At 37.3% G+C, this 13,504-nt stretch overlaps 1 protein-coding gene across 1 annotated transcript; it reads right to left on the bottom strand.

Moving 5' to 3' along the window:
• Positions 1–8,790: 8,790 nt before the first annotated feature.
• Positions 8,791–11,032, bottom strand: Or13f1 (olfactory receptor family 13 subfamily F member 1). Its single transcript, XM_034503658.2, has 2 exons — positions 10,695–11,032; positions 8,791–10,567 (listed from the first exon to the last, which is right to left on the bottom strand). Exon 2 carries the CDS (start codon positions 10,313–10,315, stop codon positions 9,359–9,361), a length of 957 nt encoding a protein of 318 aa, XP_034359549.1. The 5' UTR covers positions 10,316–10,567; positions 10,695–11,032; the 3' UTR covers positions 8,791–9,358.
• Positions 11,033–13,504: the final 2,472 nt, after the last annotated feature.

A 13,504-nucleotide genomic window follows, 5' to 3' on the forward strand; every position in this document is an offset into this window, starting at 1 on the left:
GGCAGAGAAGCTGGGAATGCTTCATTTACATGAGGAAGACCCAGTCATGCTGGAGTTCTACCTTAATAGCAGGACCTCCCAACAGAGAAGAAATATAAGCAGAATTCTCAATAGAGGAATCTTAAGTGGCAGAGAAACACTGAAAGGTTCAACAACCTTAGGCATCAGGGAAATGTAAATCAAAATGACTTTGAGATTCCATCTTACACCTGTCAGAATAGCTAAGAAAAAAGCCATAAGTAACAGCTCATGCTGGCAAGGATATGAAGCAAGGGGGAATACTTGTCCATTACTGGTGGAAGTGCAGACTTGTTCAGTCACGATAGTAGGATAAAGGTTCCTCAGAAAAATAGGCATCTATCTAAAGATGCATCTATACTACCTTTGGGCATAAACACAAAAGATGCTCCATTCTACCATAAGGACACTTTCCCAATTATATTTTATTCATCATATTCAGACACTGGAAACAACTTAGATGTCCCTCTCAACTGAAAAATGGACAAAGAAAATGTGGTATTTTATCAAAGATTAGTATAATATGTGTCCACTTATAGGAGAATATAGTAAATAATAAATAAGGCACAATCTGCAAACACCAAGAGGTTAAGTAGACCCCTAGGAGGGGGAAATATAATTTATTTATGAATGAACAGGGGTGTGGAAAGATAGTGGATCAGGGAAACTAGGTAGGGTTGGAGATGGGGTAGAGGGAGAGATGCAGGGAGAGATGGCTTGAACTGGGGAGGCATTTGGAGGGAGGGTGGAACGTTAGTATAATGAAAAGTTTCTGGAATCTATGAAAGTAAGCCAAATGATGACGTGTAGTAATACAGGTATCTTAGCTAAGGTTTCCATTGCTGTGAAGACAACATAACCAAGCAAACCTTATAAAGAAAACCACTTAATTGGATGTGGCTTACAGTTCAGAGGATTATTCCATTATTGTCACAGCAAGAAGTATGGCAGCATATAGGCCAATGTAGTGCTTTGAACAGAGCTGAGAGTTCTACATTTTGATCTGAAGGCAGAAGAAGAGTGTGTTACTGGATGTTGCTTGAGCATAGTAGATCTCAAAGCCTGTTCTCCTGCACTTCCTCCAGCAAGACACACTTACTCCAACGTGGCCACACTTCCTAATAGTACCACTCACTATGGGCCAAGCATTCAAACACATGAGTCTATTGGTGAGTCACCACGAGGGATAAAGACTGTCTTTAATTTCTTTCTTTATTTCTTCCCTGTCCACATAATCATTGAGTAGAGTGTTGTTCAGTTTCCATGTGAATGTGGGCTTTCTATTGTTTTTGTCATTATTAAAGACCAGCCTTAGTCTGTGGTGATTTGATAGGATGCAAGGGATTATTTCAATCTTTTTGTATCTGTTGAGGCCTGTTTTGTGACCAATTATATGGTCTATTTTGGAAAAGGTACCATGAGGTGCTGAGAAAAAGGTATATTCTTTTGTTTTAGGATGAAATGTTCTATAGATATTTGTTAAATCCATTTGGTTTTTAACTTCTGTAAGTTTCACTGTATCTCTGTTTAGTTTCTGTTTCCATGATCTGTCTATTGCTGAGAGTGGGGTGTTGAAGTCTCCCACTATTATTGTGTGAGGTGAAATGTGTGCCTTGAACTTTAGTAAGGTTTCTTTTCTGAAAGTGGCTGCTCTTGCATTTGGTTCATAGATATTCAGAATTGAGAATTCATGTTGGTTGACTTTTCCTTTGGCAAGTATGAAATGTCCCTCCTTATCCTTTTTGATAGCTTTAAGCTGAAAGTCTTTTTTACTTGATATTAGAATGGCTACTGCAGCTTGTTTCTTAGGACCATTTGCTTGAAAAACTGTTTTCCAGCCCTTTATCTAAGGTAGTGTCTGTCTTTGTCACTGAGGTGGGTTTGCTGTATGCAGCAAAATGCTGGGTCCTGTTTACATATCCAGTCAATTAACCTATGTCTTTAATTGGGGAATTGAGTCCATTGATGTTAAGAGATATTAAGGAGAGGAGATTGTTGTCTCCTGTTATTTTTGTTATTAAAGGTAAAGTTATCTTTGTGTGGCTATCTTCTTTTGGATTTGTTGGGAGAGGGTTACTTTCTTGCTCTTTCTAGGGTATAATTTCCCTCCTTGTATTAGAGCTTTCCTGCTATTATCCTTTGTAGTGCTGGGTTTGTGAAAAGATATTGTGTAAATTTGGTTTTGTCTTGAAATATCTTGGTTTCTCCATCTATGGTAATTGAGTGTTTTGCTGGGTATAGTAGCCTGGGCTGGCATTTGTGTTTTCTTAGTGTCTGTAAGACGTCTGTCCAGGATCTTCTCACTTTTATAGTATCTGGTGAGAATTCTGGTGTAATTCTGGTAGGTGTGCCTTTATATGTTGCTTGGCCTTATTCTCTTACTGTATTTAATACTCTTTCTTTGTTTTGTGCACTGCACAGATATTTTTTCTACATTTTACTTTTCTGTGTTACTTTTTTATATTTCCTTCTTCATGTTTTTCTCCAATTAGCCAAAGAGCACAGACTATGTGATGGCTAACATTATGCTCAAGGTTTTAATTACTATGATTAGGATATATATATATTCTAAGTATATAAACTATACATATATTATACATATGTATATGTATATTATGTATATATGTGTATGTGCATACTATATACTATGATTAGAGTATATATAACAATGTACACATATAAACATATATATATAACTATATATAAAACAAAACAGAAATGTCTTTAGCATGTAGCCATACTTGTACAAGCTGTATCCTAGCAGCCCGCTTCTCTTTTTCCCAGATACTGAAGACTATTCTTGTGATTGACTGATCTTCTAAAATTTAACTGTTCTTCTTGCAACGTGGTAGATCATGAGGCTGTTGTTTCTGCATCTGCAATTAAGCTTAGCTACTCTGCTCAAAAAGACTAGGACAGCTGCGAGACATACGTGTTAATGTAAGTCCTTCCTACACCTAGGCAGGATATGTGAAATCTTGTGGGTTTGTCTCCATAAGCCTTAAGCTTACTTAACCCAGGGATATACTTTGAAAATTCTGAATCTTAGGTGTAGACCTGGTGCCAGAAATAAAACCACCTCTCCTTTCTAAAATACATTTGTTGTCAGACTAGTGAATCTCTAAATGACTCCAGACCCAAAACAAGTGTCCTTAACTGTAAGGTACATGCTGGTTACTTAGTTTTCCAAGACTCATTCTTGAGTTTTCTTTTTAAATACTCAAATAATATTATATTTATTTGTTTAGATTCCTGAAATGAGTTTTTTTTTCTATCCCAGGCTGCCTTTGAACTTAGAATTTTCTTGCTGCTTCTGTCAAAGTGTTGTTAAGAGAGTGGGAAAGGCCCAGGCCCAAGGGATGCTTAGATATGTTGTTTAGCAGTAGATGTAAGCTGGGAGAAATACAGGCTTTATAAATAGAACAAAGGATTAAGATTCTGTTGTATGATCGTCTAGCCATGGTAGCACATGGGCATAGATTAATTCCGTTGTAGTTTTTCAGTTGTTCATTGTGGTAGGTGTGGTAATGCATGCCAGCATTTATAAGGCAAGGCACCTTCTCACTCAGGCTTGGGGAGTTCTGGACACTAAAGTGTGAAGCTAGGTGCCTATTTGAGAATTGTTGCAGAGTTGCCTGGTTAAGGTTTTTATCCCTTTCCTGAACAAGATTACATTCTGTGGCTACTGTAGCTAGAAGTGTAAGCCTTCATCTTAGGTTTCTAATTGGGTTGTTGCTAATGGCCTATGCTAGCCTCCTTGATTCCTGTGGGAATCCCAGAGGCTCCTGCAGACAGTGAGCACAGGTAACTTCTCTCTCTTTACGATCTTATCCACTGACAGGTGATATTCCTAAGGACATTCTCCCGTGATCCTTCAGTGGCAAACCTGTATCTGAATTTGTTTCCTAGGAAACAGGTTTATAATAATCATATATAGTTTGCAACCCAGTATTGGCAAAGTCAGACATGATGCTTGCAGAAATAATAAAGATTGTTCTGTTAATGTTAGATGGATTTGAATATTTTTCTTGTAAATTTCCATAATTCCATGGATGGCCATAAAAAAATAAATTGTGAAAGGTCTGCATATTTTTCAGTAACAATTTCTTCTGTAGAGTGTTGTTCAACCCAGGGGTACACAGATGCATCGTCTTGGATCTGGAAGGTTGTGCTTTCTTTTACTGGCATGTAGGTCTTCATTCTTTTTCCTCTAATGATTTTTTCTTCACACTTTATTGATAATATGATGAAATGGTTTATTCCCCACATTCTACCTTTAACCATAATTAATCTCCCCTCATGGCCTCAGCTTCTTGAAAAATATTACGGCTGACCTATTTCCCACAGACAACAGATGTATACCTGTAACCAGAGGATGATTTCTAAGTCTGAACTTTCGATTCACCACACTTCCAGCTACTACATCCTTTCTGCATTCAGTTCTCTTCTGCATCTCAACACCCAGTCACACCACTTCCTTATATAGAGATGATGAAGAGACACACTGGATATTCCCAAAGGAAACAAATCAGATAGTTACAGTTATATGTGAGACTGTATTGGGCGAAGACCAATTTTACTAGTTTAGATTTGTTGAATTTCTAGGACAAGTTCTTGTCATTAGACTATCTGTTTGGGTAGACATGTAATATGTAAGGAAAATTGGCATAGTCACTTTAGAAAGCTATTCAGGGTTAAATATTAAGAACCACAAACTTTCTCTATTAAGAAGCACAAAATTGTTTATCTTTGGAGAAGTAAAATTACTACCAGGTTATTTTTCTCTTCCTGGAGATTATGATGCAAAAGTACAATCAAACATAAAAAGTCATTTTTGTGGTCAGCAGTGATAGTTGGCAGACTGGAAATAATCTTGAGAGGAGAAATCATCTAGATCAGTGCTTCTCAACCATCCTGATGCTGCGACCCTTGGAAGGAGGGATCATCCAGAACAGTGGTTCTCACCTTCCTAATGCGTTGACCCTTTAATACAGAGCTTCATGCTGTGGTGACCCACAATCATAAAATTATTTTCATTACTATCTCATAACTGTAATGTTGCTGCTGTTATGAGATGCAATGTAAATATTTTTGAAGGTAGAGGTTTGGCAAAGGGGTTGTGACCTACAGGTTGATAACTCCTAATCCAGATAAGTATTTTATATCCACATGAATCAATATGAGTGGCTAAGGAAAGGGGAAGTCACATTTGAAAATGGCAACAGTGTTGACCAACTTAGGACACTAATAGTGAAGAGGTTTCATTGTGTCATCCTACCTGCAAGCTGACAAGGCCCTGCAACATTGCCTCACAGTCCAACTTCTTCCCTTTGTTATCTACAACACCTACCTTGCTGATCCTTCCAGTTTTCTGCTAGCATTTGCCGGGTACCCCATGCTTATATCCCTAGCCCAAGCTCTTCTAAACATAAGTCTTACACATTCACCTGTTCAGTTATTACATTTAATGCACAATTTGCATGCAAGCCATGCTATTCTTAAAATGATACTTTCTCACAAGTCCACTTCATTCACAATGTTTGCTTTTTTTTTTTTTTTTGGTTTTTCGAGACAGGGTTTCTCTGTAGCTCTGGCTGTCCTGGAACTCACTCTGTAGACCAGGCTGGCCTCGAACTCAGAAATCCACCTGCCTCTGCCTCCCAAGTGCTGGGATTAAAGGCGTGCGCCACCACCGCCCGGCAATGTTTGCTCTTTCAGTGATCAATGAGAGCATCTTCTACAAATGGTGCTGAGAAAATTAGATACATATATGGAGAAGAATTACATTAAACCTGCATTTATCAAAGTCAACTGTGTAAAAGTCAACTCCAAATGGACCAAGGAACTCAATTTAAAACATGAAAGTACTAGAAAAAAAAATATAGGCAGTACCCTATGCAATATGGGTGTAGGAAAGAACTTTCTGAACTGGACTTCATTTGCTCAGGAATAAAAAGCAACAATTGACAAATTAGAACTCATAAAACTAACAAGCTGAGGTATGAGACATGACTCAGCAGTTAAGAGACTGGCTGCCCTTCCAGAGAACCCAGGTTCAATTCCCAGCACCCACATGATGGCTCACAAGTATCTTTAACTCCAGTTTCAAAAAATTCAGTGCCCTCTTCTGGTCCCATGTACTGCATTTATGTGTTGCACATACATACATGTAGACAAACAACTCACATAAAATAAAAATAAACAAATAAAAATAGATCTATCATATATCCCAGCTACACCACTTCTTGATGTATTCTTGAAGGACTGGACATTGCACTCTACAGAAACTTGCTCAACAATATTAATTACTCCTTGATTGACAATAGCTTTGAAATGAGAACAACCAAATGCCCACCAGCTGATGAGTGGATAGTAAAAGTGTGGTGTATATATACATGATCAAAATGTTTCCAGTGGTAAAGAAAAATGATACCATAAAAATTGCAGGTAAATGAATGGAACTGGGAAACACTACACCAAGTTCAGTAAGCCAAACTAGAAAGACAAACACCATATGTTCTTTCTTATTTGTGGATCCTAGCTCTGAATCTTTTGTTTTGTGTGTATGACTTAGAATATACATAGAAGCCAGAAAAATAGAAAAGACCATTGGGGAATGGGAGTAAAAGGGCTTTAGAAGGGAGAATAGCAAGACACAGGTTCTATGATGGATAAGGTAGAAAACTGGGGTGGAGGATTTAACTAAGGGAGAGAGAGAGAAAGATGGAGAGGAGAGAGGTACCTTGATACAGAGGGAGAGGCAGGTATAATAAATAATATAAGTGCATATTTTGATAAGTCATACGAAAGCATACAATTTTATAAAGTTACTTAAAAACACATACAAATGCACACACATACACATATGCACATATGCATACACACATACATGCACACATGCACATGTGCTCGGTTTTAATGGAGTTACCCAACATGATGAGACAATGATCCTTCCAGACTATTTAACAAGAAAGTGTTTCCTATCAGTTTGCATGAATGTACCTATAGGTGGTTCCCAAAGGTTGTTCAAAGCCGGTGAGATCTCCCTTAGACCTTGAAATCTGGCTGCTCTCTGAGAGCTAAAATGGTAAAGCTTCCAAACCAAAACCCACTCACTCACTGAAGTCAATCACATGTGCACTGAAGTATGGAAGTACAATGAATGTAAACATTACAAACAAAGAGTAAACTGGATGTTTCCCTAGAGAAGCAGAAATGAACTGTGGTGTGATTCAGTCAAGCACATTCCAATGAACTGCTTCTTCTCCAAATACAATAAGGGCTGCTGCAGCTGTGGGAACTACTGATGGGACAAGTGACAGTGATGAAGTAATTAAAGCACACTCCAGGATTGCATACACAGGTTTATCTGTGGACTACACAGAACATCTAGACTATAAAAAAAACTTACTCCCCAAACTCTTGAAGTTAGAGGGCCTTGTTTAGGCTACTGACCCAACCAGAGCAATTGAGGCCATGTAATTGGGTTTTGCCTCTGAGCATCTTCATGAGCTGTTCCAAAGAAAATTCCTCATTCATATATGTCCTCTATAAACTATGGACTCTTAGCCAAAAAAAAATATTATATTGTGGTCACTGCTTACAATGAACTATTTAAGTAAAAATGAAATAAAAATAACTGTTCCTCCTTTTGGAGAAATTTTGTGTTGACAGAGTGTAGTGTCAGAGAGTTGAGAGTGAGAACTTCTCTCATGCATGCTAAGGGGATTTGAATTAAGATCACCAGAAGAATTCTGTCTCACTGAAACCTTACATATTTCTTATAGGCTTCTTTCCTAAATCCATGCACCAGTGACAATTATTTTTTTCTTAGTCCAGTCTTGCTCAGGTATGTGTCTCACATAATAACTTCTTTCTTCATCTGTTCCTTTTCCTTTCCCATTCTCCCTCTCCTTCTCCTTTCCCCTCCCCATCCCCTTCCCCCTCACCCCCTCTCTCTTTCCATCTTTCTGTGACTGTCTGTCTCTCTCTGTTTCTCTGTTTGTCTCTGTCTCTCTCCCTTATTTCTTTATTATTTTTTATTTATTTTAGGTAAGGATCTCAGTATATGACCACTGCTGGCTTTATAATCCTTCTGCCTAAGCCTCCACAGTGTTGGGATTACAAGAGTTCACCCCAGTGCTTGGTGATACTTATGTGTGATCACCTCTCCTTTCTTAAACATAAGACCCACATAAGGCTTGTCTGAGATAGCAAGAAATACACTTTCATAGGATAAAGCCATCATTTACATAATTTCAAGGAAGTAATATATATGTCAGCTTTGTGTCCAGACTCCAGGAGGATTTAATAGAAAAGAAAAACACATTAGTTTGTATCATGATGACATCTTAATTTGCAGTTTTCTTCACACATATTAAACATGTTTATGAATGTTTTAATCCATATATTTTTAACACAGATACAGTATCTCTTTTAAAATATATTCAATATAGAGTAGAGTGCTTTATCAGTCCTACATGGTCAGTTAAGCAACATGTTTTTAAAATGTCTTTTTAACAGTGCTGAAGGGTTAAAGCTAAGTCCTTGGACATGCTGCATAATAATTCAACTATCGAGCTATAATCCCAGGCCAGTTATTTAATGTGTTAAAATAATATTTTGGGTGAGTATTTGATGAATTTATTAAGACACTGAAGTATAATATGAAATTATTTTTATCATTGGGCCTATAATTCCAGATTGCTCATTTTTTATATTTTTAGTGAGGATCATGAATAAAATTATAATCGTACAAATCCTATTATGATATACTTTTTATGTTATAGATATTTATTGATTTCTCAACATATGCAACCTAAATAAGTAGTCATTCAAAGTTGGTCTCACCAAATCTGAAAAAAAAAAAAATCACATTTTAATGTTTTGGAAACTAGAGGAGTAACAGATAGTGATGGTCATATATGCACATACCAACTTGAAATATCTTTCTTTTTAAAGGCAGAGATAGTTGCAAATCACTGAGAAAATATTACTTCAGAATTTGCTGACCAACAATTCTACATCCTTGTTATATTACTTATTTTCATGGTTATGTCACTGCTGGACAATGAGATCACTTAGTACGTCAAATAGGAAAGAATAGGTAGTTACATAATTTTAAGTACATACTAATATGCAATAAATGCTAACTACCTTTTTGACAACATATTTCTATATAAATGATCTGTTGATATAAAACATTTTACAAAGCAATTCAGGATATAGTACATGATGGTCATTGTAATTAAAATTAGTGTTTTCTAGGAAATTGGCTTGTCTTATGCAGTTTCTCAACAAATTTTAAGATATATCTGGATGAATATGACTTATTCCAATATTATTTGAGGACAGAAGTTAAGATAGAACTGATAGGGTTTCTCATCAACAATTTTTTCACAGCCACTTTTACTTCCTTGTTCCGTAGACTGTAGATAATAGGATTTAGCATTGGTGTTAGTCCAGCATATATCAGTGCCATAAATTTATCTATTTCCTGTGAGTTTACAGATGAGGGCTTCAGGTACATGGAGAGAGCTGTCCCATAGAACAGAACCACCACAGTCAAGTGGGCTGCACATGTTGAAAAAGCTTTGCTTCGGCCATCCACTGAGCTGATCTTCAAGATGTTGGAGAGGATGGATGCATAGGAGACACAAATGAGCAACATTGGCAATGGGAGAAGAAGGATGCTGATCACTAACATAATTACCTGCACCATGAAAGTGTCTCCACAGGCCATTTTTAAGAGAGCCAAAATTTCACAGGTGAAATGATTGATGATGCCACCACAGAGAGACAGATGAATCACAGGTCCAGTTTCCACTAAGGCAGTGAGGCAGCCTGTAACCCAGGAGCTGCCTGCAATCTGTACACAAACTTTCCTGTTCATAATAATGGGATATCTCAGAGGGTTGCAGATGGCCACATACCTGTCATAGGCCATCATAGAGAGAAGCACACATTCAGTGGAGCCCATGGCAAGAGAGATGTACATCTGAGAAGCACATCCCAAAAATGAAATGGTGTTTTTCCCTGAAACAAAGTTTGCCAGCATAGGAGTGAGAGCAGAAGAGGTATACCAGATGTCTAGAAAGGAGAGGTTGCTGAGGAAAAAGTACATGGGAGTATGCAGATGAGAATCAAGGATAGTGATGGAGATCAGAATAGTATTTCCCAGCAAGGTGATCAGGTACATCAGCAGACTCAGCACAAATATGGTGACTTCAATTCTGGGGTATTGAGAAAATCCCAGAAAGAAAAACACTGTGACAGAGGTCCAGTTTCCCAGGACCATTTTATGATAATATGTTCATGTGTATGTCCTGATGGATTACGGAGCAGAAATATATATATAAAGCAAACAACCCTACTTTAAAATTTTTCAAGTTTTCCTTCATATGAACGTAGGCTTTGTATTTAAGCGCCTCTCTAGATTGAGAGTATTACTGTAGAGGTGCATGTTTGAACAGTCAGTCGTTAATATAACTTAGCCATCAAGTCCACAGTAAATGGTGAACTTGTTGCTTTTGCAGCAAGACCTTTTCTCCTGTTAAGGTGGAGAGAGAGAAGAATTCATTAAGTAAACATTGTAAGAGAGTAACAAAGGAAACAACTGTTTGCTCCCCCCTTATTCCAAAAGTACATTTGTAGCTGATCTACAAATTTGGATTTACCTTTAAGTTTCTAAGATGATTTTCTTCTCTTAGCTTGGTAATACTCTTCCTAAAGGAAAACCTCTAGCTCCCAAGTTCACAGTTTCTTTTGCCATTCCTACAGAGATGCTCGAAATGATTTGGAGAGTCAATAAGTAAAATAATGTACAGACTTCTGAAGATACCAAAGAAATTAATTGAAAAACCTTGAACATTGAAAAACAAATTGGAGTTTCCTTTCTAACCTAAGAAAGTGATGATGTATATTCTCATGGTGAGGGATACCTAACGTCTGCATTTTTCATGTCTATAGTTGCCTTAGTGACTGAGCTACAGAAATATTCTCCAAAGGACCAGCCTCTGCCTCTGGAAGGCAATTTAGTCTATTTGTTGCTTTTGAAAATTTTCCAAATATTGCAGCAAATTAAAGTTGCAAATCTGTCAGTACAGCATTACAAATGCTGAAACTCCAGGGATGATGTCCCATAGATCCAATTATCACCAGTAGCTTGCCTGGTGTAATTGTTATTCAAACAAGAAATAAACATGTTCCTACTGTCACTGTTTTGAGGATGAAGAACTTTACTTTTTTTTTCAAATACATTATAAAGTAAGTCAGGCTTGCTACATTGATGTAAAGGAAAAGAGATAATGACATTTTTCTCTTTCAACTAGAAGGAGAGTTTCATATTATGTATGAGATAAGCTGTGCTAGATATGGAAGCATCAAGATGGGTGAACAAGAGCCTGAGTAACCGCTCTTCCTGATGATGGCTTAATGAGATTTACAGGCAATCTTTATGGAAAATGAAATTGCACCTGATGAAGGAATGCTTTTCATATGGGGAAGTTAGCTGTTGCATATAAAAGCATCTTGACTTTAGAATGCTAATTGCTGGCTTTATCCCTCTGAGCTGTATAACACCAGCTTGCAACTAGCCTGCTTTTGAAAGACACTCTGATGTTTGACACTGTATGGTGTTAATGGGGGAAATACATTGCCAATTGTTTGCTGTGAAATTGTGGCTGAATAACTTTATTCTTGTTTAATAGATTATACCCATGGCCCTTATATAATCTACTTCACTTAGTAAATGCTTCTTCATTTTCAGACAAGATAGTTATGTATTTGAACTACTGTCTAACTTAATTTATCACAATCCAAACCCTTATATTTACTGACTAGTATTTGCAGTCAACATGTACCCTTTGGGTCTACTATTTATTCACTCTTACACAAGGGCCTAAGATCATGTGTGTAATTAATACTTTTTAGCTTTAGGATTGCATTAGTCACAAAAAGGGCTAAACGCTTTCTTCCACATGTCGTTTCTGTTTTCTGGAGCAAATTGATGAGTCTTGCTGACCTCAGTTTAGTTGTAAAAGGGCAGTGTCAATATTTATTAGGGTCATTGTGAGGAAAGATACTTTGTAAAGGAATTGACACAGTACCCAATGTGTAGTAGGTGCTTAAATTTTAGACTTTTTTCTATTTAGTACACTAGAAGTAAACTGTGATCCCTTATTCTCTTTTGAATACGTTTATTAATTCTTTGAGAATCTCTTACAATGTATTCTTATTTTTCTTTGTTTTGCCTCCTCCTCAAACTGCCCCGTACAGATTTTCCCTACTTCCCTAACCACCCGACTTCATTTTATCATTCTTTCTATCTCTCTAAAAAAAAAAAATCAAATAAAAAACAAAAAACAAGAATAAACAACCTCAAACCCCTACAACGCAACAAAAACCACAAATGAAACAAAAATCAAAATAGACAAACAGAAAACCAATGAGACAAAAATGCCCAAATGAAGTAAAAATACACACACAAATAAATCTTCATGGAGTTTATTTTATGTTGGCCAACTATTCCTACGTGTGAGGCCTGTCCTAGAGTATGCTTGGTATGCCCAATGAAACTCCATTGAAGAAAACATTTTCACTTTGCTAGTTGGTATCACTTTCAAATGGCTTCCTAGGGATGACAGCCTATGTCCACTTCTCATCCTCAGTGCTGGAACCCTATCAGGCTTGAAGCTGTACAGGTTTTATGTGTGTTGCCACAGTCTCTATAAATTCATATGCACATCAATCCTTTTATGTCTGGAAAACACTGTTTCCTTGGAGTTATCCACTATTTCTGGCTTCTAGAATCTTTCCATCTCCTCTTCCACATAGATTGCTAAGCCTTGAGGGAGGGAGTCTGATAAAGACGTTCTATTTAGATGACTTAGAACTCAGTATTTCAAAGTCTCTCACTGCATGTTGCCCAGTTATGGGTTTCTGTGTTAATTCTCATCTACTTTAGTAGTGTCAGGTACAGGTTCCATATGATGGCATGGGATCTAAATTCAATTTAAAAGTGGTTGGCTACTTTTATAACGTTTGTGCCACTATTGTATTGGTATACAGGTTGCAGTTTTAGGTCACAGGGTTTGTAGCTGGGTAATATTAATAATCTTTCTCCTCTGGCAACATGAAGAGTATCTTCCATCACTATGAATACTTGCTGGTATGGGTGAAATGTCTAGTTTGATTTTTCTGTGCTTGATAACATAATTAAGTATTGCCTTCAGCAATAGGTCCTTACTGTTGGGTTGTGGAGAGCAGACAATAGCCTTGCAATAGCCTCGTGCAACCTATCTTAGTCATATTTATCCCCACTTCTCCCCCTTAACTCCTCCCTGATCCACCCATGTCTCCTCATCCCTCAACAAGATGTTTTTACTCACTGAGTTCAATTTGTGCTATCACAAGCTGTTGAATGTGTGTATGTGTGTGTGTGTGGGGGGGGCGGTCATCTGTTGGAAAGTGGTCAACGTACTGAGGT

Source organism: Arvicanthis niloticus, chromosome 5 (assembly GCF_011762505.2).
Source record: "Arvicanthis niloticus isolate mArvNil1 chromosome 5, mArvNil1.pat.X, whole genome shotgun sequence".
Classification (NCBI taxonomy): Eukaryota; Metazoa; Chordata; class Mammalia; order Rodentia; family Muridae; genus Arvicanthis; species Arvicanthis niloticus.